Below are 24,495 nucleotides of genomic sequence, written 5' to 3'. Positions count from 1 at the left end.
CTGATGAGACTATTAATCACTTATTGGTCGAGTGCAGCTTTGCAAAGCAGTTTTGGTTCCTTTTCCTTCGGTCAGGGGACTTCCAGGTGCTCTGTCCCTCTACAGGTAATGACTGCTTTGACTCTTGGTGGGAGAAGAGTGCCGAGGTGGTGGGCAAGCCTTTGTCGGATGGTTTCAACTCGCTGGTCATATTGGGTGCATGGTCGATCTGGAAACACAGGAATATGTGTGTGTTTGATGGTTGTAGCCCGAGTGTTGAGGTCGCCCTTTCGACAGCTAGGGAGGAGATGATGTGCTGGCGTTTGGCTGGCGCTAAAACTCTCTCTTTCTTCCGTCTAGAGGAGTTGTCTTAGGTGTGTAAATGGGTTCCATCCCTTTTTCTTCTTAATACAAAAATACGCAGACCTCCTGCGTATTCAAGAAAAAAAGTATATGTAATACTGCAGCCCACTTTTAATGTATTAGGGTTTTCATTCTAACATAATATTGAGCTATAGGATAACATACTATCGAGCTGTAGGTCACCAACCTTCTCTCCCGGCCATCACTGACGAGGACCTAGGGCTGTTGGCTGAACACTCGACGCCTCCCCTCCTGCTGGCTCTTCCCTCGAGAAATTAGCTATTTTGCCACTCAGTTTTCCTCCCCCTTGCCCCTGGGCCTGGGCTTCGGTGGCTGTTGGACCTGCCCTCTCCCTCGCCGCCACCCTTGTCTTCACCACCTTCAAGTCGCCTCCACCGGCCCCTCCTGCCCCTAGGCCTGGCGACCTTGACCCTGCAGGCGGTGGCCTAGGCCACGCCTTCCTGGGCGCCGCTAGCCTAGGCCATGCCAGTCTTGGTGTGGGCCTAGGCACCACCGACCTAACCGCCACCAACCTAGGCATGAGACTCAGCGTCATCCCTAGGGTTGGCTGCTTGGGCACCGTCGGGGGCCTACCGCTGTTAGCCTGGGCCCTGTTGTCCTGGGCGCCACCTCTGGTGCTGGCGGCCTGGGTACAGCCCCTAGCCCTTGGCGCCTCGTACTGGCGCGTCAGGCCTGCTTCCCCTTTTGCACCTCGCTGGTTGATCCTCGCCATCCCAACGTTGCGACTATCCACTTCACAATGGCTGTGACCCTCATGACTGCTAAGGCTACTGTGGCTGCTGCCCAAGAGCGGGAACGAGTCATAGCCCTTGTCTAGGAGCAAGAAAGAACCGCTACAGATGCCCTCATCCGACAACTTGCTGAGGTTGAGTGCCATTTGAAGAGCTCTCCCTTCCTCGATCCACCCTCGGAGTATCTAGTGGTCAACCCACCTTCGTGCGAAGTTGCCGTCATCGCCAACCACCATGCCCAGATGACGGGTGTCCAAAACATCCGCTTTAGATTACCTTGATGTGTTGGTTGTCTGTGCTAAGGGGGAAAGGGGCCCAGTCAGCAACTCCGCCTCATGTGGCAGATTTGCTCATGCGTGTGGCGCAATGGTGCCTGACCAACTTCTTCAGCGCTGTGGAGTGTCGTGTTGCGCCGAAGTGCTAGATTGCCGTGGAGTGTTGTGTCGTTCTGGAGTGCTGGAATATCGGTGCAACGACCATGGAGTTGCTATGGCACGTGGATGGCTCGATCAGCTGAGTGCTGACTACCGAAGTTTGCAGCGAGCACCATCGCTGCTGATAGACTAGACCATAGGGTTCGAGCGGAGCAAAAGATTGAGGGAGGTGGCTTGAAGGATGGGCACTACGACGAGGCGAGCGACAACGGCATAAGTCTTCTTTTCTCATTCTCACATGTATGTTGGGCTTTTCTGATAGACTAAATCTAGAGCCACTTTGTATATTTGGTACACGTGCCATAAAAAATAGTGGGGGTATAAAATAATTTTTGGGCCACAACCCTAGTGGCCCTAGCCCCTAGGCTCAAATCTGCCTCTGACAGCACCCGCTGCACATCTGTGTGGTGTAAATGTTCATATTTTTAGTATGATCAACTTCATTTAGGTTTACTATGATAAATAAATTATATAATCCAGAATACTCATTTTTGCTGATTTTATGTCATCTTTTTTCCAGTGTGCATTGGCTGCAATTGTGATTTCTGCTGTTACTGGCCTGGTAAGGGCATTTTGACTTCTTATTGCATACTAATTTTGCAAAGAATAAAATTATCATTTTACTGTCTGTTCTAACTTTATGGTGTTTTTGTAAAATGCGGCCTTAGTTAAATTATAAATGCCCTAGTTTCTTTTGTATCTCTTCTCGTAGTATTTAAACCTTGTGTTGTGATATAAACAATTTTACATTTGATTTCTCATAGAAATCAGTTTCTAATTTCAGGTAGATTATGAAGAGGCCATCTTCTTGTGGGCTATTGATAAGAAAGATTTCTTTTTATGGGCAATCACATTTATCACAACATTAGTTTTTGGCATTGAGATTGGCGTCCTTGTTGGGGTAAAATCACAAGTCATCTATTTTTAGTTTATCATAGTTTTATCGTTGTCATGAAAGAAACATTCCTTTTTTAATTGTATTATTTTTCTTTTTAGGTTGCATTCTCATTGGCCTTTGTGATTCATGAGTCAGCAAATCCACATATAGGTATGAGAGTTGGTTCTAGTCAGCTAAATTGTGCCATACCTCCCTTGATCACAAATCATTAGTGTACAAAGACAAAGTCATGGAAAACACCCACACCCAATGTGGGTGTTGGAGAGGGTGGGGGTGTTTCTTCCATATATATGTTTAAGTATATGAAGACACATCTAATAGTTTCATATGGTCCATGAGGCTCCTATAGTCAACTCCGATATAAGAGTCTTCTCTCTCTAGCCCCCAAGGTATCTTTTCTTTTTTTGATGGATTCTTTTCTTTATGTTTGGTATTGGCCTCCGTAAGCAGGCTTGTACCTGGTCTTCTTTAGACCTCTTTTTCCTCTGCTTAATATATAATGGGGAGAAGTTCTCCTGCGTGTTTCGAGAAAAAAAACTAAACAAAGTGACCCTAGATTTTTAGCACCAGCAATAGCCCAACTGTCAAGAGCATCGAACCCTTGACTCGCCGGGCCTCGGCTACGTAACTCGTAGCCTTTGGCCGTCTTCTCCGGTAGGAGTATTCCTCCTAACCGCAGGCTTGAGAGAGAGAGGTGGGAAATGACTTGATACTTTATTGCCCTCAACAGTGCTGCGCACCTGGGGATATATAGGGCCGGCGGCCACACAAATGGAGCAAGCTCCCTAATTATCCTCCCTGCCAAAATACTACTTTCCTACTTATTCCTTGCCATAAGTGCCAAATTGCTACTTTCCTACTTATTCCTTGCCATAAGAGCCAAATTGATACTTTCCTATTTATCCCTTGCCATAAGTGGCTGCTGCTTTCCTAAACTTGAGTGCCTACCATCTGTGGCGCTGCTGCACTTTTGGCGCGCTCTGCTGCCCGCCGGATGTCGCGTGCGCGCCTGCGCCTTGTGTACGGCTTACCGTACATGACATCTCTCCCGGCCTCGAAAGTCAGCTCGTCCTCGAGCTGGAAAGCGGGGAAGCTTGCCCGGAAATCCTCGAAATCCTCCCAGGTTGCAGACGTCACTGGTTCACCGTGCCACTGTATCAGAACTTGCCTAATGCCGCGAGCCAGGCGACCCGCCAAGACACGGGAAGGTGTGGACACCACTGCGCCGTTGAGTGTGGCCGGGAGCGCAGGTGGTTCCGTTGGTGGCGCCCCAACGAACTTCTTAAGGATGCCCACATGGAAGACGTCGTGGATTTTGGCGTCGGATGGAAGCTGTAGGCGTACAGCTGCCTCGTTGATGATCTCCTTGACACGGTAGGGGCCGACGTAGCGGGGCTTCAACTTGCCTGTGGTGGAACGTGGCAGGGATGCCGATGGTCGTTGACGGAGACGAAGAAGGGCCCAGTCACCGACGTTGTAGACGACCTGCCTGTGATGCTGATCGTAGGCGCGTTTCTGGGATTCTTGCGCCTGATGGAGACGGTAGCGAACGTCGTCGAGGAAGGCGGCCCGTTCCTCCATCTCCTGCGCCACCGCGGGCACGCGTGCGTCACCCGGCTCGTAGGACCGGATGGTCGGTGGGTCGCGGCCGTAGACCACCCGGAATGGCGTCTCGCGGAGCGAGGACTGGTAGGCAGTGTTGTAGGTGTACTCCGCCCATGGAAGCCACCGGAGCCACTGTCGGGGTCGGTCGCCGGTGAAGCAGCGAAGGTACATCACGATGACGCGGTTGGCTGCCTCCGACTGGCCGTCGGATTGCGGATGGAAAGCGGAGGACATGAACAACTTGGTTCCAGTCAGGGCCATTAGCTCCCTCCAGAAGGCCGACGTGAAGACGGGGTCGCGGTCCGAGACGATGGACTGCGGGATGCCGTGCAGCCTCACCACCTCGGCGCAGAATGCTTGCGCCACCAACTCCGCCGTGTATGGGTGCGCCAGTGGGATGAAGTGGCAGTACTTGCTGAAACGGTCGACGACAGTGAGAATGACCGTCTTGCCTTGCACGCGGGGCAGAGCTTCGATGAAGTCTATGCCGATGTCCGACCACACCCCATCTGGGATCGGCAGGGGCTGTAGGAGACCAACCGGACATAGGTGATCTGACTTGTATGTTTGGCACGTTCCGCACGCCCTGACGAATTCCTGCACAATACGACGCATGTTGGGAAAATGAAAGTCGCGCCGTAGTCGATGCAGGGTGCGGTGGACGCCTTCGTGGCCGTCATCGTGTACAGTGGCCACGATCTCCCGTAGTAGGGGTGAAGTGGCTGGGATATAGAGGCGCCCCTCCATGGCGACCATCCCACCGATGATGGACCATGGTGCTGCGCGCGTGCCTGCGCGGATCTCTTCGTAGATGGCGACGAGGGCCGGATCCGTAGCCTGTGCCTGGCGCAGGCGCTCGATGAAGTCGAAACGGGGTGCTGAAATGGCCATCAGCGTGCCCTCGTCGGGGTCCCTCCTGGATAGTGCGTCGGCGACGGTGTTCGTGGCGCCCGAGCGGTATTCGACCGTAAAGTCGAATCCCAGAAGTTTGCCCACCCAATGGTGTTGGGGAATCGTGGCCAACCGCTGGTCGAGGAGATACTTGAGACTGAAGTGATCCGTCTTGACGATGAAGTGCCGTCCCCATAGGTACGGCCGCCAGTGCCGGACGGCCTGGACCAGGCCGATAAGTTCGCGCTCGTAGGCGGCGAGGTCGCGGTGGCGGGGTGCAATAGGTCGGCTGAAGAACGCGACCGGGTGTCCCTCCTGGACGAGCACCCCACCGAAGCCTGTGGAGGACGCATCGCACTCCACCACGAACCGCTTGCCGAAGTCTGGGATGGCGAGGACAGGGGCGGACGACACGGCTGCCTTGAGCGCCGTAAAGGCAGCCATGACCGCGTCATCCCAGACGAAGCCATCCTTTTTGAGGAGGGCCGTTAAGGGGGCAGCCACCGTGCCGTAGTTGTGGACGAAGCGGCGGTAGTACCCGGTGAGGCCGAGGAACCCTCGAACAGCCCGGACCGTGCGCGGCGGCGGCCAGTCGTGAATGGCAGTCACCTTGGCCGGGTCCATGGCCACCCCTGCGGCCGAGATGATGTGGCCGAGGTAGGCGACAGATGGTGCTCCGAAAGAACACTTCGAACGCTTGATGAACAGCTGATGGCGTTGTAGCTCCTCGAGGACGGCCCGTAGATGGCGGAGGTGATCGGCCCACGTGCTGCTGTAAATTAGGATGTCATCAAAGAATACCAGGACGAACCGTCGGAGGAATGGCCGCAGCACGTCATTCATCAGTGCCTGGAACGTGGCGGGGGCGTTGCAGAGCCCGAACGCCATCACGAGGAACTCGTACAAGCCATCATGTGTGCGGAACGCGGTCTTGTGCACGTCTTCTGGCCGCATCCGGACCTGGTGATAGCCCGACCGTAGATCCAGTTTGGTGAAGAATTTGGCGCCGTGGAGCTCGTCGAGAAGCTCCTCCACGACCGGGATGGGGAACGCGTCTTTGATGGTGAGGGCGTTCAGGGCCCGGTAGTCGACACAGAAGCGCCACGAGCCATCGGGCTTCTTGACCAGGAGCACGGGCGATGAGAATGGGGAGTCGCTGCGTCGCACGATCCCCTGGTCAATCATGGCGTTGCACTGCCGCTCCAGCTCGTCCTTGTGTGCAGCCGGGTAGCGGTACGGCCGGACAGCCACCGGTGACACATCGGGCTTGAGGAGGATGCGATGATCGTGGGCGCGCTTGGGGGGCAAACCCATCGGAGCTGCGAAGAGCCCCCCGAACGAGGCGAGAAGGGCCTCCAGTAGTGCGTCCGTCCCGTTGGTGGCGCGCAGCGCGGGCTCCTTGGGGCTGGGCGTGCCCGTCCAGGAGATGGAGCGCCCCTGGCGCTGGAACGTCATGCGGCGATTGGCGAGGTTCCACACGATTGGCCCCAACGCCCCAAGCCATCGTGTGCCGAGGACGACGTCGTACCCGGCCAATGGCATGACGAAGAGGTCAGCCGGGTAGATTTCGCCCTTGACGTGGAGCGGCGCATTGCGAAGGACGCCCGCGCAGGTGATCCGTTCGCCATTGGCCACCATGGCCGTGAGGCGGGGTCTGCGCTGGATGGGGATGCCCGACTGGTGCGCCGCCGCTGCGGATATAAAATTGTGGGTGCTTCCCGAGTCGAGCAGTGCCACCAGGGAGACCGAACCAAGGGTGACGGCGATCTGCATGGTGTCCCCTGGCGCGACCCCGGCCACGGCCTGGAGGGAGAAACAGGGAGCGTCGGTCTCCGCGGCACCCGTTTCCGCCTCGGCCTCCTCAATTTCGACGCCATCCAAGAAGAAAATGCGCCTGCAAAAACGGTTGTGGCCACGAGAATATTTCTCGTTACAATTAAAACACAGGCCTTGGCGGCGCCGATCCGCCATCTCCTCTGGAGATAAGCGCCTGGAGCCGTCGCCACGGCCCGTTGCTGTGCCCAGTGGCGGCGCTGGCAGCGCCAAGGGGGCCTGTGGCGCCGGTAGCGCCTGGGTCGCTGGCCGCGCCGGTGGCGGCGGTAGGATGCCGCGCGGCACTGTCTTGGCTGGTGCCGGGATCTTGGCTAGCTCCATCTGCTCCACCTGCCGCGCTAGGCTCATAGCAGTGTTGAGGTTGCCGGGGTTGAGTATCCGTACTGCGTGGCTGAGCGGTGGCAGCAGGCCGCCGGTGTAGAGTTGGACGCGTTGCTCCTCCGCCATCCTGCCAGCACGGGGTAGGAGCTCCTGGAATCGGTTGGAGTACTCCTCGACCGTGCCGGTGCGTCGGCACTCGGTGAGCTCGAAGAACGGCGCTGAACGGAGGGCTGGCCCGAAACGCAGATTGAGTAGTTCCCTGAATCTGCTCCAGGATGGGGTGCCCTCGTCTTCCTGTAGTTGTATGTACCAGTGCTGTGCGATGCCCTCGAGGTTATACGAGGCCATCCACACTTGCTCCTCCACCATCGTACGCTGCTGTCGAAAATACGACTCACATTTGTTGATGAAGAGGAGTGGATCGGTCTTGCCATCAAACCGCGGAAAGTCCCATTTCTGGAACCTTGGCGGGCGATCGATGTCGCGATGACGCTCGGGCTAGGCGCCGCTTGAGGAGGAGGAATCGGACTTCTCCTTCAGCCTGGTGATGTCGGCCTGCATGGCCTTCATCATCTCGATGACGTCGACTAAAGTGGGCTCGGCCATGTGGATCGAGGATGGCGAACCGCTAGTGGGCGTGGTCGGGGATGGTGGTGTGGTGAGTGGATCGGTGGGCGGGACTGGGTGAGGCAAGGATCTCCGGACTCGTGATACCAAGCTGTCAAGAGCGTCGAACCCTTGACTCGCCGGGCCTCGGCTACGTAACTCGTAGCCTTCGGCCGTCTTCTCCGGTAGGAGTATTCCTCCTAACCGCAGGCTTGAGAGAGAGAGAGGTGGGAAATGACTTGATACTTTATTGCCCTCAACAGTGCTGCGCACCTGGGGATATATAGGGCCGGCGGCCACACAAATGTAGCAAGCTCCCTAATTATCCTCCCTGCCAAAATACTACTTTCCTACTTATTCCTTGCCATAAGTGCCAAATTGCTACTTTCCTACTTATTCCTTGCCATAAGAGCCAAATTGATACTTTCCTATTTATCCCTTGCCATAAGTGGCTGCTGCTTTCCTAAACTTGAGTGCCTGCCATCTGTGGCGCTGCTGCACTTTTGGCGCGCTCTGCTGCCCGCCGGATGTCGCGTGCGCGCCTGCGCCTTGTGTACGGCTTACCGTACATGACACCAACACACTAATTCATCAAGGAAGGTCCTTTGAATTCTTGCCAAGTGAAAGTAGCCTAGAGGGGGGGGGGGTGAATAGGCTAATCTAAAAATTTTCACAACAAACTTCGAAAGATTGTTAAATACACAGTTCAACTGGTGCAGGCCGGTTCAACAGCTACGTGCGCAAGTTGAACCACTCTGAACCAATCCAACTGTTTTATAAACTTTAGACTATAATCTACTCGAAAATGTATTTCGCGAGTCCTTTTGAGAAGTGAAGTATAACTAAGTTAGAATGTGAAGATGAATATATATAAAGGCTATTTCACTTCTAGATCCACTTTACGGGAAAATCTATATGTCAATCTTGCAAGTAAAATATCTTAAGTTAAAGACAAGCAAAATCACAAGACAGAAGATTTAACCCGACGTTCGGCCACACCACAAAGGTGTCCTACTCCTCGTTGAGGAGCCCACAAAGGGCCGGGTCTTTTTCAACCCTAATCCTCCAAAAGCCGACCACAAAGGTCAAGACAATCTCTTCTTATCTTAGCTCAAAGAGCGGGTGATACAAACTTCTTGGGGTCGTCCACAAATTTGGAGTCTCCACAAAGGTCAAGGTTGCTTGGGAGTCTCCAAATTTGTGGACGACCCCAAAAAGTTTGTATCACCCGCTCTTTGAGCTAAAGATAAGAAGAGATTGCCTTGACCTTTGTTGTCGGCTTTTGGAGGATTAGGGTTGAAAAAGACCCGGCCCTTTGTGGGCTCCTCAATGGGGAGTAGGACACCTTTGTGGTGTGGCCGAACCTCGGGTTAAATCTTGTGTCTTGTGTTCTTGCTTGTCTTTAACTTAAGATATTTTTACTTACAAGATTGACATATAGATTTTCCCGTAGAATGGATCTACAAGTGAAATAATCTTTATATATTCATCTTCACATTCTAACTTAGTTATACTTCACTTCTGAAAAGGACTCGCGAAATACATTTTCGAGTAGATTATAGTCTAAAGTTTATAAAACAGTTGGATTGGTTTAGAGTGGTTCAACTTGCGCACGTAGCTGTTGAACCGGCCTGCACCAGTTGAACTGTGTATTTAACAATCTTTCGATGTTTGTTGTGAAAATTTTCAGATTAGCCTATTCACCCCCCCTTTAGGCTACTTTCAATTGGTATCAAAGCTTCGTACCTCGTTTTACGCTTAACCGCGTGAGGAAACGATCATGTCTAGTCAAAGGGACCATGTGGATCCTGTTCTCGAGGAAATCCTCATCACATCTTCCGGTGAGGAAGTGGACCCCAAGATCCTCGACCTCGCCATGAAGATTGCCGAGAAGATGTTCCTCAAAATGAAAGAGGAAGATGCTAAGAAAAGGGCCGAAGAAGAAGAATCAAGAAGAAAGGCCGAAGAAGACAAAGGAAAGAGAAAATTTGAATACAATGATGATTTGGTAGAACTTTTTGTGTCAAGGGTGATGAGCAAGTTAAGTATCACCACCGAAGGATCATCCACCAAAAGTAAAGCTAACGAGTTCAATAAAGTTCAGTTTGATTATTCTAGAAATTTTATTCCCAACTTCTCTTCCGCTCCACTTGGAAAGTTACCAACTCTTAGTGAGTTGAACTATGACGAGTGGGCCGATAAGATGAAGTCGCATTTAATCGGTGTACATCGTAGTCTTTGGGAGATTGTCAATATAGGTATGCATAAGCTCGCCCAAGGAGAAGAGATGACTCCGGAAGTGATGCAAGAAGTGCACCGCAATGCTCAAGCGGTGAGCATAATAAAAGGAAGCCTTTGTCCGGAAGAGTACCGGAAAGTCCAAGGAAGAGAGGATGCTCGTGACATTTGGAACATTCTCAAAATGTCACATGAAGGAGACCCCAAAGCTAAGAGACATAGAATTGAAGCTTTGAAGAGTGAGCTTGCACGATATGATTGGACTAAGGGTGAGTCACTTCAATCACTCTTTGACCGGCTAATGGTGTTGGTCAACAAAATAAGAGTGCTTGGAAGTGAAGATTGGAGTGACTCTAAGGTCACTAGACTATTTATGAGAGCATACAAAAGAAAAGGATAAAAGTCTAGCAAAATGATAAGGGACCGTGATGACTATGAGTAAATGACACCTCACCAACTATTTGCTAAGATTTAACAACATGAGTCCGAAGAAGCCCCAATCAAGACAAGAGACACTCATGCCTTGATCTCAAATGAACAAGATTCCTCCAAGAAGAACAAAGATCACAAGACAAAGAAAGTGGTCGAAACATCAAGTGATGAAGATAGTTCAAGTGATGAGCTTGCACGATATGATTGGACTAAGGGTGAGTCACTTCAATCACTCTTTGACCGGCTAATGGTGTTGGTCAACAAAATAAGAGTGCTTGGAAGTGAAGATTGGAGTGACTCTAAGGTCACTAGACTATTTATGAGAGCATACAAAGAAAAGGATAAAAGTCTAGCAAAATGATAAGGGACCGTGATGACTATGAGGAAATGACACCTCACCAACTATTTGCTAAGATTTAACAACATGAGTCCGAAGAAGCTCCAATCAAGACAAGAGACACTCATGCCTTGATCTCAAATGAACAAGATTCCTCCAAGAAGAACAAAGATCACAGGACAAAGAAAGTGGTCGAAACATCAAGTGATGAAGATAGTTCAAGTGATGAAGACACAGCTATGTTCATCAAAACCTTCAAGAAGTTTGTTAGTAAAAATGATAAGTATCAATGAAAAGGAAAGAAGAGGGCATGTTATGAATGTGGCCAAACCGGTCATTTCATAGCGGATTGTCCAAACAAAAAGGAAAACGAAGCCAAGGAGTACAAAAAGGATAAGTTCAAAAAGGGGGGCAAGAACAAAGGATACTTCAAGAAAAAGAAATATGGCCAAGCCCACATTGGTGAAGAATGGAACTCCAATGAAGAAAGTTCTAGCTCCGAAGAAGAGGAAGAGGTGGCAAACATCGCCATCCAATCTACTTCAAGCTCGCAACTCTTCACCAACCTTCACGACGACTCCTACACTCCAACTTGCCTCATGACAAAAGAAGACAAGGTACATTTGTTTAATGATGACTTTATTAATGATGATGAAGAACAACTTGCTATGAAAAATAAGATAATTAAAGAATTTGATTTAAATGGATACAATGTAATCACTAAACTAATGAAGAAGCTAGATAAAAGAAAAACAACTCTTGATGGTCAAGAAGACTTGCTCATCCTTGAAAAGGAGAGAAACCTAGAGCTTCAAGAATTGCTTTTCAATAAAGGGTGGAGATCCCCCTAGTTCAGAGAGGGAACCATCCTGTATGATGCCTTGTGGAGGATTCACTCCTCAAATGACAAGTCAACTCAAGCAAAGGTAAACTTGAGTTACACAAAGGACAAGATGAAGGATGCGGTCTCAACAAGTGGAGAAAAGTTTAGAGCTCCCATTTCTCATTCTTATCTTTGTGATTATATGTTGACATTGGATTCAGGAAAACTGGATGTAAAATATGTGGGTGCCTACACTAAGAGAAAAGTTATGAAAAGGAGTGTGTGGGTACCCAAACCAATAACTAACACTACAGGACCCAATTCAATTTGGGTACCTAAAAGCATAGCTTAAACTTGTTTTGCAGGTCTACTCCTCCGGTGGGTCAAGTTGGGTGCTTGACAGTGGATGTACAAATCACATGACCGGAGAGAAAGACATGTTTCACTCCCTGCAACTAACTCAAGAACCACAAGAAATTGTATTTGGAGATAGTGACAAGAGTGAAGTGATTGGTGTTGGTAACATCTCTATCTCCGACCACCAGTCACTTTCAAATGCTTTGTTAGTTGATTCGTTAAGCTATAACTTGATGTGCGTTTCACAACTTTGTGGAATGGGATATAATTGCCTATTTACTGATGTTGATGTGAAGATTCTTAGAAGGGAGGATTCCTCTGTTGCTTTTATAGGTCTCTTGAAGGGCAAACTATCTTGTTGATTTCACAACAAGTAGAGTGATGCCTGAGACTTGTTTAGTAGCAAAATCCGACAAGGGCTGGCTTTGGCATCGCCGGCTAGTTCATGTTGGCATGAGGAACTTGGCCAAACTTCAAAAGGATAATCACATTATTGGACTAACAAATGTTATGTTTGAGAAAAATAAGGTATGTAGCGCATGTCAAGCAGGGAAGCAACATGGCGTTCCACATCAATCAAACTGACAATTTTTGGGCAGAGGCGGTCAACACAGCTTGTCATGCAATCAACCGCCTTTATCTTCACAAGATTTACAAGAAGGCTGCCTACGAGCTTCTCACCGGTAACAAACCTAAGGTTGATTACTTTAGAGTTTTTGTTAGAGTATAGGGTTAGGCCCATGTGGCTAGGCCCATGTGGCCCATGTACAAACACTATATAGCTACCCTCTAGGGTTAGCCCTAATAATATACAATTATTACCTCTAACATGGTACCAGAGCCAAATTAGGTCACCCCAGCCGCCGGCTGCTCCCACCCCTGCAGCCGCCGGCTGCTCCCAACCCTGCAGCCGCCGCCGCCCCTGGAGATCCTGCGGCTACCGGATCCATCGCGCAGACGCGCCCCCAAGGAGAGCTCCGCGCCCGTCGGTCCGCCCCTCCAGCCGAGCCGCCGGTCTGCCCCTCCAGCTCCGTGCCCACCGGTCCGCCCCTCCAGCCTCGCGCCGGCCTGTCCCCCGCCGAGCCGCCGGTCTGCCCCCAGCGCGGGTCTTCCCCCAGACCTGCCCCTGCGTGCCAGGCCGCCGCCGCCAGGACCTAGCGCGCGTCCAGGAATCTACGCCGCCCCCTGCGCCCGGCTGCGCGCGCCCCTCTCCCGCGGCTCTGGTTCGCGCACCGCGCCTCCAGCCAGCCAAGGAGCCGCGCGCCCCTGCACGCCAGTGACCCTCCCATGGCTGGCGAGCAGCCTCCTCTCTCCCACTCCACTTTCCCTCCCCTCTCCTCCTGGGCGCGGGCCGCCTCCCCTGGCAGGCGCGCCGTCACCGCCTCTCTTGCCGCTGCTGCGGCCGTCGTGCGTGGGCGTGCCTCCTGGCCCGTCCCCACCCCCTCCCAGCCGCCGCCGCTGCCTCCCCTGCAGGTGCGCAGGCGCTGGTGGCAGGGGCGTGGGGGTCCGTGCCCGCCTCCCCTGCGCTCGGGTCGGTGTGGGGGGCTGGGCCCACCGCCGCCGGTGAAGCCCTCACAGCTGCGGGCACCGCCTCGGCCCTTGCGGCTGTGGCGGATGCAATTCCCGCGGGTGTTGCCGGTCCGGAGGACCCTCCCTCGCCAATTCCCCCGTCGATGGTCGTCGATCAGCCGCCTCCTCCACCGGTCGCCCACCCAGGATACACCGGCGCCGCCCTCACTGCTGCCCGTGCGGAGCACGCTGCGCGACAGGCCAGTTTGCGGGAAGCGGCCCTCGTGTGGGAGCGCGAGGCCGCCGACGCTATCGCTGCTCAGATTGCCGCGGCGGAATAGCTCCTCGCCTCGCCTGCGACCCACGATGGCGGGGCCACCTCCTCTGACACCGTGGGCGGCGTGTACGGTGTCCCGACCGTCGGAACCAGGCCCCGCACCATCCCCACGGTGCTCTAGCATGACACGGTTGACCCGCTCGTGGCTCGGCTCCACCTTCAGGCTGGAAGTGTCTAGAACTTTCGCCTGATGGTTCTTGTCGTCCTGGAGCCCGAGTCGCCGTCATACGCACGCTGGCGGGACTTACTCCTCATCCATCGCCGCTACGCTCTGGATGAACACGTCCTCTTTGACCCCACCGGCGTGGCGCCGACTGCCGCGTGGGTGCGCCTTGACAGCATCGTGCTCACCTGGATCGTGGGGACGATCTCCGTTGACCTCCACAGCCTCCTCCGCAACCTTCCTCACGCTCGGGCTGTTTGGCTTGCCATCGAGGGCCAGTTCATGGGCAACGCCGAGGCCCGGGCTCTTCGCCTCGACGCTGCTTTTCGCACCTTCATCCAGGGGGACCTCAGTGTCAGTGCGTACTACCGCAAGATGAAGACCATGGCGGACTCACTTGGTGATCTGGGCTGCCCCGTGGAGGACCGCATCCTAGTCCTCAACGTCCTCCGCGGCCTCGGCAATCGCTACACCCACCTCCGGTCGTTGATCATGCGCCAGCGCCCCTTTCCTACCTTCCTCCAGGTCCGCGACGACCTCGCCCTCGAGGAGATCACTCTGGGTGCTCAGGCTGTCTCGATCTCCGGCATGGGGTCCTCGTCCTCTTCGACAGCACTGGCGGCTTTCACCCCGACCCGTCCACCTACTCCGTCTCAGTCTGCCCTTGGCCCTCGCCCTCTCGGGCCAAGCATGGGCGGCGGGGGCGGTGGTGGTCGTCGCCGCCGTGATGGCCGTGGTGGTGGTGCCCGTGGCAACGCACCGACGCCGGGACCCCAGCAGGGTGCGCCTTGGCCCACTTTCCACCACCCGTGGTCAGGGCACATCTCCATGTGGCCGTTCCAGGGGCCAGGCTCTGAGGCTCGTCTCCCGGCGGCCATGTTCGCTGGTGCGCAGCCAGGGTTCGCCTTCGCCTCTTCGTCGCCCTGGACCTCGACACCTGCCGCTTCGTCGTGGCCCACGCTGCCGGCTACTCCACCGTCCGGGCTGGTTGGTTGGGACGCGGCCGCCCTGGCTGCCTTCCAGACTCCCACTCTGACTCCGCCGATGGGTCCCGAGTGGATCGCGGACACCGGTGCTACCTACCACACCACCCCGACCCTGGTATACTCACCTCTGTTCGCCCTCCTTCCTCTCTCCCTTCGTCCATCATGGTGGCGAATGACTTGTGTCTTCCTGTTACATCTGTGGGTGCCGCCGGCCCTCCCGGCTCTTTTCGCATTCCCGATGTTCTTGTCGCTCCTTCTTTGGTCCACAATCTTCTTTCTATTCGTCGGTTTACTGCTGATAATTCTTGTTCTGTCGAGTTTGACTCTTCTGGTCTTACTGTGAAGGACTCGGCAACTCGGCGCCCCCTACTCAGATGTGACAGCACCGACCCCCTCTACACCCTTCGGCTTCCACACGCCACATCTTCGTCTTCGTCACCTGACACAGCTGCTGTTTTTGCTGCCGTCACGTTTTCTACCACCTGACATCGTCGCCTTGGTCACCCCGGACGCGATGCCTTGATGCAACTTACTCGTAGTGCCACTATCCCATGTACTAGATCACATGATGAGCATCTTTGTCATGCGTGCCAGTTAGGCCGCCATGTTCGTCTTCCTTTTTCTTCTTCCTCGCATGCTACTCATGCATTTGATCTTGTACACTTCGATTTGTGGACTTCACCTATTACCAGTATGTCAGGCTACAAATACTATCTTATGGTGCTTGATGATTTTTCTCATTATGTGTGGACTTTTCCTTTGCGTGTCAAGTTTGAGACTTTCTCGCCCTCCGCCACTTCTTCGCTTGGGTGTCCACTCAGTTTGGCCTCACCATTAAGGCCGTTCAGTGTGACAATGGTCAGGAGTTTGATAACTCCACCTCCCGCGACTTCTTTCTCTCCCACGGGATGCAGTTGCGGATGTCTTGCCCGTATACCTCCTCCCAGAACGGCAAGGATGAGCGCATGATCCGCACGACCAACGACACCATCCGCACTCTTCTTCTCGAGGCGCACCTACCGGCACGTTTCTGGACTGAGGCCCTCCACACCTCTACCTACCTCCTCAACCGTCTCCCTTCCACTGCGTGCCCGGCCCCCACTCCTCACCAGGCACTCTTCGGTATCCCTCCTCGCTATGACCACCTCCGTGTCTTCGGGTGTGCTTGCTACCCGAACACCGCTGCCACTGCTCCTCACAAACTAGCACCCTGTTCCACCCTCTGTGTGTTTCTCAGGTACTCCCCGGACCACAAAGGCTACCGCTGCTTTGACCTCTGCTCTCGCCGGGTCCTCATCTCTCGCCATGTGTTGTTTGATGAGTCCGTATTTCCCTACTCCACCACCACACCACCCTCCTCCGACCCTTACCTTGACGTCTTCACTCTCTTTCCGACTGACGCGGTGGTCGAGCCACCTATCCTTCCTCTCTCTGCAGGTACTCGATCACCGCCTGTCGGTCCTACTCTCGGCCCGGTGCCTTGCTCGGGTCCGGCAGTGTCGCCTACGGTGGTGTTGCCTCTCCGTGGAGCCCCGTCTCCGACCGCCCCCAGGCCGAGCGAGGGTGGTGGGACTGCACCGCCTACGGGGCCGTCGGTACCGACCCCTCCGGCCCGCTTCGCCCAGCCGGTGCAGGTCTACCAGCGCCGGCTGTCGCCGTCGGGGTTTGCATCACCACCGCCGCCGTCGCCACCTCTGCCGCTGTCCCCATCAGTGCCCTCTCCTCCGGCGACACTGCCGGTGGCCCAATCCCCGCCAGGGACACCTACACCTCTGCCGTGGCCCGTGTCGAGACGCCGGTGTACCACCCACCGCTCCTTCACCACGACCCACGACACGTCCACCCGATGGTGACGCGGCACGCGGCTGGTACCCTGCTGCCTCGAGTCCTGGCGGCCACGACCGGAGACTTGCAGGTTTCTCCGGTACCCTCCTCTGTTCGCACCGCCCTGCTAAACCCCCACTGGCGTCGGGCGATGGAGGAGGAGTACGCGGCGCTCGTCGCCAACCAGACGTGGGATCTGGTGCCCCGTCCGCCCGGCACCAACGTCGTCACCGGCAAGTGGATCTGGACGCACAAGCGGCAGACCGATGGTACCCTGGAGCGGTACAAGGCTCGCTGGGTTCTTCGGGGCTTCACTCAGCGCCCTGGAGTCGATTACGATGAGACCTTCAGCCCGGTTGTGAATCCGGCCACCGTCCGCACGGTGCTATTGCTATGGCTAGCCCTTGCTCGCTCCTGGCCAGTTCACTAGCTCGACGTCAAGAACGTCTTCCTGCACGGCGCCCTCACCGAGACCGTCTACTGCTGTCAGCCAGCGAGGTTCGTGGACTCCTCTCGTCCTGACATGGTCTACCGACTCAGCAGGTCCCTCTATGGCCTCAAGCAGCCCCCCCCGGGCGTGGCACTCCAGATTGGCTACGTTCCTGGTGACACTGGGCTTCGTGGAGGCCAAGTCAGACACGTCTCTGTTCGTCCACCATCATGAAGCAGAGATTGCCTACTTGCTCCTCTACGTGGATGACATTGTCCTCACCGCCTCCAGTCAGTCACTCCTTCGCCGCCTCGTCGACGCGCTTCAGCGGGAGTTTCCGGTCAAGGATCTGTGTGTGCTTCACCATTTCCTGGGGGTCACTGCTGAGCCTCGCCCCTCAGGACTCCTTCACCAGCGGCAGTACACTCTTGACATTCTGGAGCGGGCCAAGATGATTAACTGCAAGCCCTGCTCTACCCCAGTCGACAAGCAGGCGAAGCTCTCTGAGGCCATGGGTGACCCAGTCGAGGACCCCATCGGGTATAGGAGTCTTGCCGGTGCCCTTCAGTACCTCACCTTCACTAGGCCAGACATCTCCTACGCTGTGCAGCAGGTCTGTCTCCATATGCACGACCCCCGAGAGCCCCACCTCGCGGCTCTCAAGCGCCTCCTCTGCTACCTCCGGGGCACCGTCGACTACGAGCTGCTTCTTCACAGGTCTACCTCCTCCGAGCTGGTCGTCTACACCGACGCTGACTGGGCCGGGTGCCCGGACACTCGGCGCTCCACCTCCGGCTACGCCGTCTTCTTAGGCGGTAACCTGGTGTCCTGGTCGTCGAAGCGCCAGCTGGTCGTCTCCCGCTCGAGCGTCGCGGCGGAGTACCGTGCCGTGGTCAACGACGTGGCGGAGGCTGCGTGGCTCCGGTAGCTCCTCGCCGAGCTCCACAGTCCCCTCTCCAAGAGCACGTTGGTCTACTGCGACAACGTCAGCGCCGTCTACCTCTCCACCAACCCGGTGCAGCACCAACGGACCAAGCATGTGGAGATCGATCTACACTTCGTCCGAGATCTGGTCGCTGTTGGTGATGTTCGTGTCCTCCACGTCCCGACCACCTCCCAGTTTGCCGACATCTTCACCAAGGGTATTCCGTCCTCGACCTTCGCCGAGTTTCGCTCCAGCCTCAACATCAGTAGTGGCTAGTTGAGTCTGTGGGGGGATCCTAGTCCAGTCTGTAAACTCCGCTGCGACGGAAGTTCAGACTGCGGGGGGTGTTAGAGTATAGGGTTAGGCCCATGTGGCCCATGTACAAACACTATATAGCTACCCTCTGGGGTTAGCCCTAATAATATACAATTATTACCTGTAACAGTTTTTGGTTGTAAATGCTTCATTCTTAACAAGAAAGTCAAGAGCCCTAATAATATACAATTATTACCTCTAGGGGTAGCCTGAATTCCTCATGGATTTGTTTCTTTATGCTTGTTTCTGGCCTCCGTAAGGAGCGTCTTTTGTATTATGTTTTTTCCCTCTTCTTAATATAATTAAAGGCGCAGTTCCCCTGCGCTTTCGAGAAAAAAAGAGCTCGAAGTTTGCTCCTAGAATGGACGAGGGTTTCTTGCTTGGTTATGCATCAAATGCGCATGGATATCGCATTTTCAACAATACCACCGGTCTTGTTGAAACTGCGATAGACATGACATTTGATGAATCTAATGGCTCGCAAGGGCATGTTTCTAATGATATTGCAGGAAATGATATCCCACCTAATGAAGCCATCAAGAAGCTTGCAATAGGTGAAGTGAAGCCACAAGAAAAGGACGATGATGAAGGGAGAATTTGATACAATTTTGACATCATGGTTAGTAGCATAGACAATTAATATTCTTATGGACTCTAACCTTGCTACTGGTGCATATGTTTCTCCAAAGTCAAGTCCTTTCACTTGAGTGAAACCTTGAGCAACCAGTCGCGCCTTGTTCCTTGTGACCAATCCGTTTTCATCTTGCTTGTTGCGGAAAACTCATTTAGTTCCAATTACGTTTTGCTTGGGTCTTGCTACTAAGGACCAGACTTCATTTCTTGTGAAGTTGTTAAGCTCTTCTTGCATTGCAATGATCTAGTCTGGATCGCTTAGTGCTTCCTCCACCCTAAGTGGTTCAATAGAGGAGACAAACGAGTAAAATTCACAAAAGTTTGCTAAACGAGATCGAGTTGTTACCCCTCTCCTGATGCTACCCAGGATGTTGTCCACAGGATGATCTCTCTGAATGCCCTGGTGAACTTGAGGGTGAGGCACCAGAGAATGTCTCTGAATTTGATCATCACTTTCATCTTGTTCAATGGCTTCTTCACTAGCAACTTCTTTCTCATTTTCCACAATGGTTGGCATATCTTGCGGTAGAAGCTCTTCTTCAAGGATTGGATGACTTGAGGTTGATGGGTTTGCTTGGATGGAAGGATTTTCACCAACCACTCTAGCACTCCCATCAACAACCCTATTTGTCATCCAAATTCTCTCTTCATCATCGTCCTTTTCTTGTGGCTTCACTTCACCTATTGCAAGCTTCATGATGGCTTCATTAGGTGGGATATCATTTTCTGCAATATCATTAGAAACATGCCCTTGCGAGCCATTAGATTCATCAAATGTCACGTCTATCGCTATTTCAACAAGACCGGTGGTATCGTTGAAAACATGATATCCATGCGCATTTGATGCATAACCAAGCAAGAAACCCTCGTCCACTCTAGGAGCAAACTTCGAGCTCTTGACTTTCTTGTTAAGAATGAAACATTTACAACCTAAAACTCTAAAGTAATCAACCTTAGGTTTGTTACCGGTGAGAAGCTCGTAGGCAGTCTTCTTGTAAATCTTGTGAAGATAAAGGCGGTTGATTGCATGACAGGCGGTGTTGACCGCCTCTGCCCAAAAATTGCCAGGTGTCTTGTATTCATCCAACATAGTCCTGGCGGCTTCGATTAGTGTTCGGTTCTTCCTTTCCACAACACCATTTTGTTGTGGAGTGTAGGGGACCGAGAACTCATGTTTGATTCCTTGTTCGCCTAAGAATTCTTCAACACCTGTATTCTTGAACTCTGTCCCATTATCACTTCTCACCCTTTTGATTTTTAACTCAAACTCATTTTGAGCTCTTCTCATAAATTTCTTCAAAGTCTCTTAGATTTCACCTTTGTCACTCAAAAAGAAAACCCAGGTGAAGCGAGAAAAATCATCAACAATAACTAAACTATACTTACTGCCACCAATACTAATATAGGTCACAGGCCCGAAGAGGTCCATATGAAGAAGCTCCAAAGGCCTCTTGGTTGTGACCACGTTCTTTGATTGATGTGGAACGCCGTGTTGCTTCCCTGCTTGACATACGCTGCATACCTTATTTTTCTCAAACATAACATTTGTTAGTCCAATAATGTGATTACCCTTTTGAAGTTTGGCCAAGTTCCTCATGCCAACATAAGCTAGTCGGCGATGCCAAAGCCAACCTTGTCGGATTTTGCCACTAAACAAGTCTCAGGCGTCACTCTACTAGTTGTGAAATCAACAAGATAGAGTTTGCCCTTTAAGCGACCTGTAAAAGCAACAGAGGATTCCTCCCTTCTAAGAATCTTCACATCAACATTAGTAAATAGGCAATTATGTCCCATTCCACAAAGTTGTGAAACTGACATCAAGTTATAGCTTAATAAATCAACTAACAAAACATTTGATAGTGATTGGTGGTCAGAGATAGGAATGTTACCAACACCAATCACTTCACTCTTGCCACTATATCCAAACACAATTTCTTGTGCTTCTTGAGTTAGTTGCAGGGAGTGAAACATATCTTTCTCCTCGGTCATATGATTTGTACATCCACTGTCAAGCACCCAACTTGACCCACCAGAGGAGTAGACCTGCAAAACAAGTTGAAGCTATGTTTTTAGGTACCCAAATTGAATTCGGTCCTGTAGTGTTAGTTATTGCTTTGGGTACCCACACACTCCTTTTCATAACCTTTCTCTTAGTGTAGGCACCCACATATTTTACAACCAGTTTTCCTGAATCTCAAGTCAACATATAATCACAAAGATAAGAATGAGAAATAGGAGCTCTAAACTTTTCTCCATTTGTGGAGACCGCATCCTTCATCTTGTCCTTTGTGTAACTCAAGTTTACCTTTACTTGAGTTGACTTGTCATTTGAGGAGTGAATCCTCCCCAAGGCATCATATAGGGTGGTTCCCTCTATGAACTTGGGGGATCTCCACCCCTTATGCTTTATGCTAGGGTTTACCTTATATGAGTTGTACCCAAGCCACTTTCTCCCATTGTTGGGCTTCAAGGACTTGTACTTGGGTTAAACTTTCTTTAACCCATCATTGCTAGAGCATTTCTTCAGTATTTCTTTAACCTTAACCTGTGGGCTTTTCTTCCTTCCATGGTTAGTCAAACAACAAGAAGCATGATATTTTGTACAATGTTTACAAATATCATTATTTGAGGAGCTAGCCTTAGACTTTTCAACTGAAGATGAAGTGTTGAAGTTCTTGCAGTTTTCAAGTTGCACTTGAAGTTCTTGAATTTGAACCGTTAAGCATGACAAGCTTGATTCAAGTGCATCCCTTTCGTTTGCAAGAGTAACTATATAGGTTTTTACATTAGTCATTTCTTTTTCTTTATCCTTTATAGTTATTTTGGCTAAAGATATTTCCTTAGTCAAAACCTCAAGCATCTCATCTTTATTGGAAAGCAATTCTTGAAGCTCTAGGTTTCTCTCCTTTTCAAGGATGAGCAAGTCTTCTTGAGCATCGAGAGTTGCTTTTCTTTTATCTAGCTTCTCCATTAGTTTAGTGATTACATTGTATCCATTTAAACCAAATTCTTTAATCATCTTATTTTTCATAGCAAGTTGTTCTTCATCATCATTAATAAAGTCATCATTAAACAAATGTACCTTGTCTTCTTTTGTCATGAGGCAAGTTGGAGTGTAGGAGTCGTCGTGAAGGTTGGTGAAGGGTTGCGAGCTTGAAGTAGATTGGATGGCGATGTTTGCCACCTCTTCCTCTTCTTCGAAGCTAGAACTTTATTCATCGGAGTTCCATTCTTCACCAATGTGGGCTTGGCCATATTTCTTCTTCTTAAAGTATCCTTTGTTCTTGCCCCCATTTTTGAACTTATCCTTTTTGTACTCCTTGGCTTCTTGTTCCTTTTTGTTTGGACAATCCGCTATGAAATGACCGGTTTGGCCACTTTCATAACATGCCTCTTCTTTCCTTTTCGTTGATACTTATCATTTTTACTAACAAACTTCTTGAAGGTTTTGATGAACATAACTGTGTCTTCATCACTTGAACTATCTTCATCACTTGATGTTTCGACCACTTTCTTTGTCCTGTGATCTTTGTTCTTCTTGGAGGAATCTTGTTCATTTGAGATCAAGGCATGGGTGTCTCTTGTCTTGATTGGAGCTTCTTCGGACTCATGTTGTTGAATCTTAGCAAATAGTTGGTGAGGTGTCATTTCCTCATAGTCATCACGGTCCCTTATCATTCTTTGTAGACTTTTATCCTTTTCTTTGTATGCTCTCATAAATAGTCTAGTGACCTTAGAGTCACTCCAATCTTCACTTCCAAGCACTCTTATTTTGTTGACCAACACCATTAGCCGGTCAAAGAGTGATTGAAGTGACTCACCCTTAGTCCAATCATATCGTGCAAGCTCATCACTTGAACTATCTTCATCACTTGATCTTTCGACCACTTTCTTTGTCTTGTGATCTTTGTTCTTCTTGGAGGAATCTTGTTCATTTGAGATCAAGGCATGAGTGTCTCTTGTCTTGATTGGGGCTTCTTCGGACTCATGTTGTTAAATCTTAGCAAATAGTTGGTGAGGTGTCATTTACTCATAGTCATCACGGTCCCTTATCATTTTGCTAGACTTTTATCCTTTTCTTTTGTATGCTCTCATAAATAGTCTAGTGACCTTAGAGTCACTCCAATCTTCACTTCCAAGCACTCTTATTTTGTTGACCAACACCATTAGCCGGTCAAAGAGTGATTGAAGTGACTCACCCTTAGTCCAATCATATCGTGCAAGCTCACTCTTCAAAGCTTCAATTCTATGTCTCTTAGCTTTGGGGTCTCCTTCATGTGACATTTTGAGAATGTTCCAAATGTCACGAGCATCCTCTCTTCCTTGGACTTTCTGGTACTCTTCCGGACAAAGGCTTCCTTTTATTATGCTCACCGCTTGAGCATTGCGGTGCACTTCTTGCATTATTTCTGGAGTCATCTTTTCTCCTTGGGCGGGCTTATGCATACCTATATTGACAATCTCCCAAAGACTACGATGTACACCGATTAAATGCGACTTCATCTTATCGGCCCACTCGTCATAGTTCAACTCACTAAGAGTTGGTAACTTTCCAAGTGGAGCGTAAGAGAAGTTGGGAATAAAATTTTTAGAATAATCAAACTGAACTTTATTGAACTCGTTAGCTTTACTTTTGGTGGATGATCCTTCGGTGGTGATACTTACCTTGCTCATCACCCTTGACACCAAAAGTTCTACCAAATCATCATTGTATTCAAATTTTCCCTTTCCTTTGTCTTCTTCGGCCTTTCTTCTTGATTCTTCTTCTTTGGCCCTTTTCTTAGCATCTTCCTCTTTCATTTTGAGGAACATCTTCTCGGCAATCTTCATGGCGAGGTCGAGGATCTTGGGGTCCACTTCCTCACCGGAAGATGTGACGGGGATTTCCTCGAGAAGAGGATCCACATGGTCCCTTTGACTAGACATGATCGTTTCCTCATGCGGTTAAGCGTAAAACGAGGTACGAAGCTTTGATACCAATTGAAAGTAGCCTAGAGGGGAGGTGAATAGGCTAATCTGAAAATTTTTACAACAAACTTCGAAAGATTGTTAAATACACAGTTCAACTGGTGCAGGCCGGTTCAACAGCTACGCGCGCAAGTTGAACCACTCTAAACCAATCCAACTGTTTTATAAACTTTAGACTATAATCTACTCGAAAATGTATTTCGCGAGTCCTTTTGAGAAGTGAAGTATAACTAAGTTAGAATGTGAAGATGAATATATATAAAGGCTATTTCACTTCTAGATCCACTTTACGGGAAAATCTATATGTCAATCTTGCAAGTAAAATATCTTAAGTTAAAGACAAGCAAGAACACAAGACACAAGATTTAACCCGAGGATCGGCCACACCACAAAGGTGTCCTACTCCCCGTTGAGGAGCCCACAAAGAGCTGGGTCTTTTTCAACCCTAATTCTCCAAAAGCCGACCACAAAGGTCAAGGCAATCTCTTCTTATCTTAGCTCAAAGAGCGGGTGATACAAACTTTTTGGGGTCGTCC

The 24,495-nt window shown here is 51.1% G+C and overlaps 1 protein-coding gene across 1 annotated transcript in view; it reads left to right on the top strand.

Moving 5' to 3' along the window:
• The window catches only part of sfp7 (sulfate transporter7), a 67,887-nt gene that overhangs the window by 35,046 nt on the left and 8,346 nt on the right, over positions 1–24,495 (top strand). The window contains exons 11-13 of the mRNA NM_001319700.1: positions 2,049–2,090; positions 2,313–2,429; positions 2,525–2,576. Of these exons, the coding sequence (NP_001306629.1) occupies positions 2,049–2,090; positions 2,313–2,429; positions 2,525–2,576 (211 nt within the window). The remainder of the gene's footprint in view (positions 1–2,048; positions 2,091–2,312; positions 2,430–2,524; positions 2,577–24,495) is intronic.

This window comes from Zea mays, chromosome 2 (assembly GCF_902167145.1).
Source record: "Zea mays cultivar B73 chromosome 2, Zm-B73-REFERENCE-NAM-5.0, whole genome shotgun sequence".
In the NCBI taxonomy this organism is placed as follows: Eukaryota; Viridiplantae; Streptophyta; class Magnoliopsida; order Poales; family Poaceae; genus Zea; species Zea mays.
The sequence above is the reverse complement of the archived record's forward strand: the minus strand, read 5'-3'. Positions and strand labels throughout refer to the sequence as shown.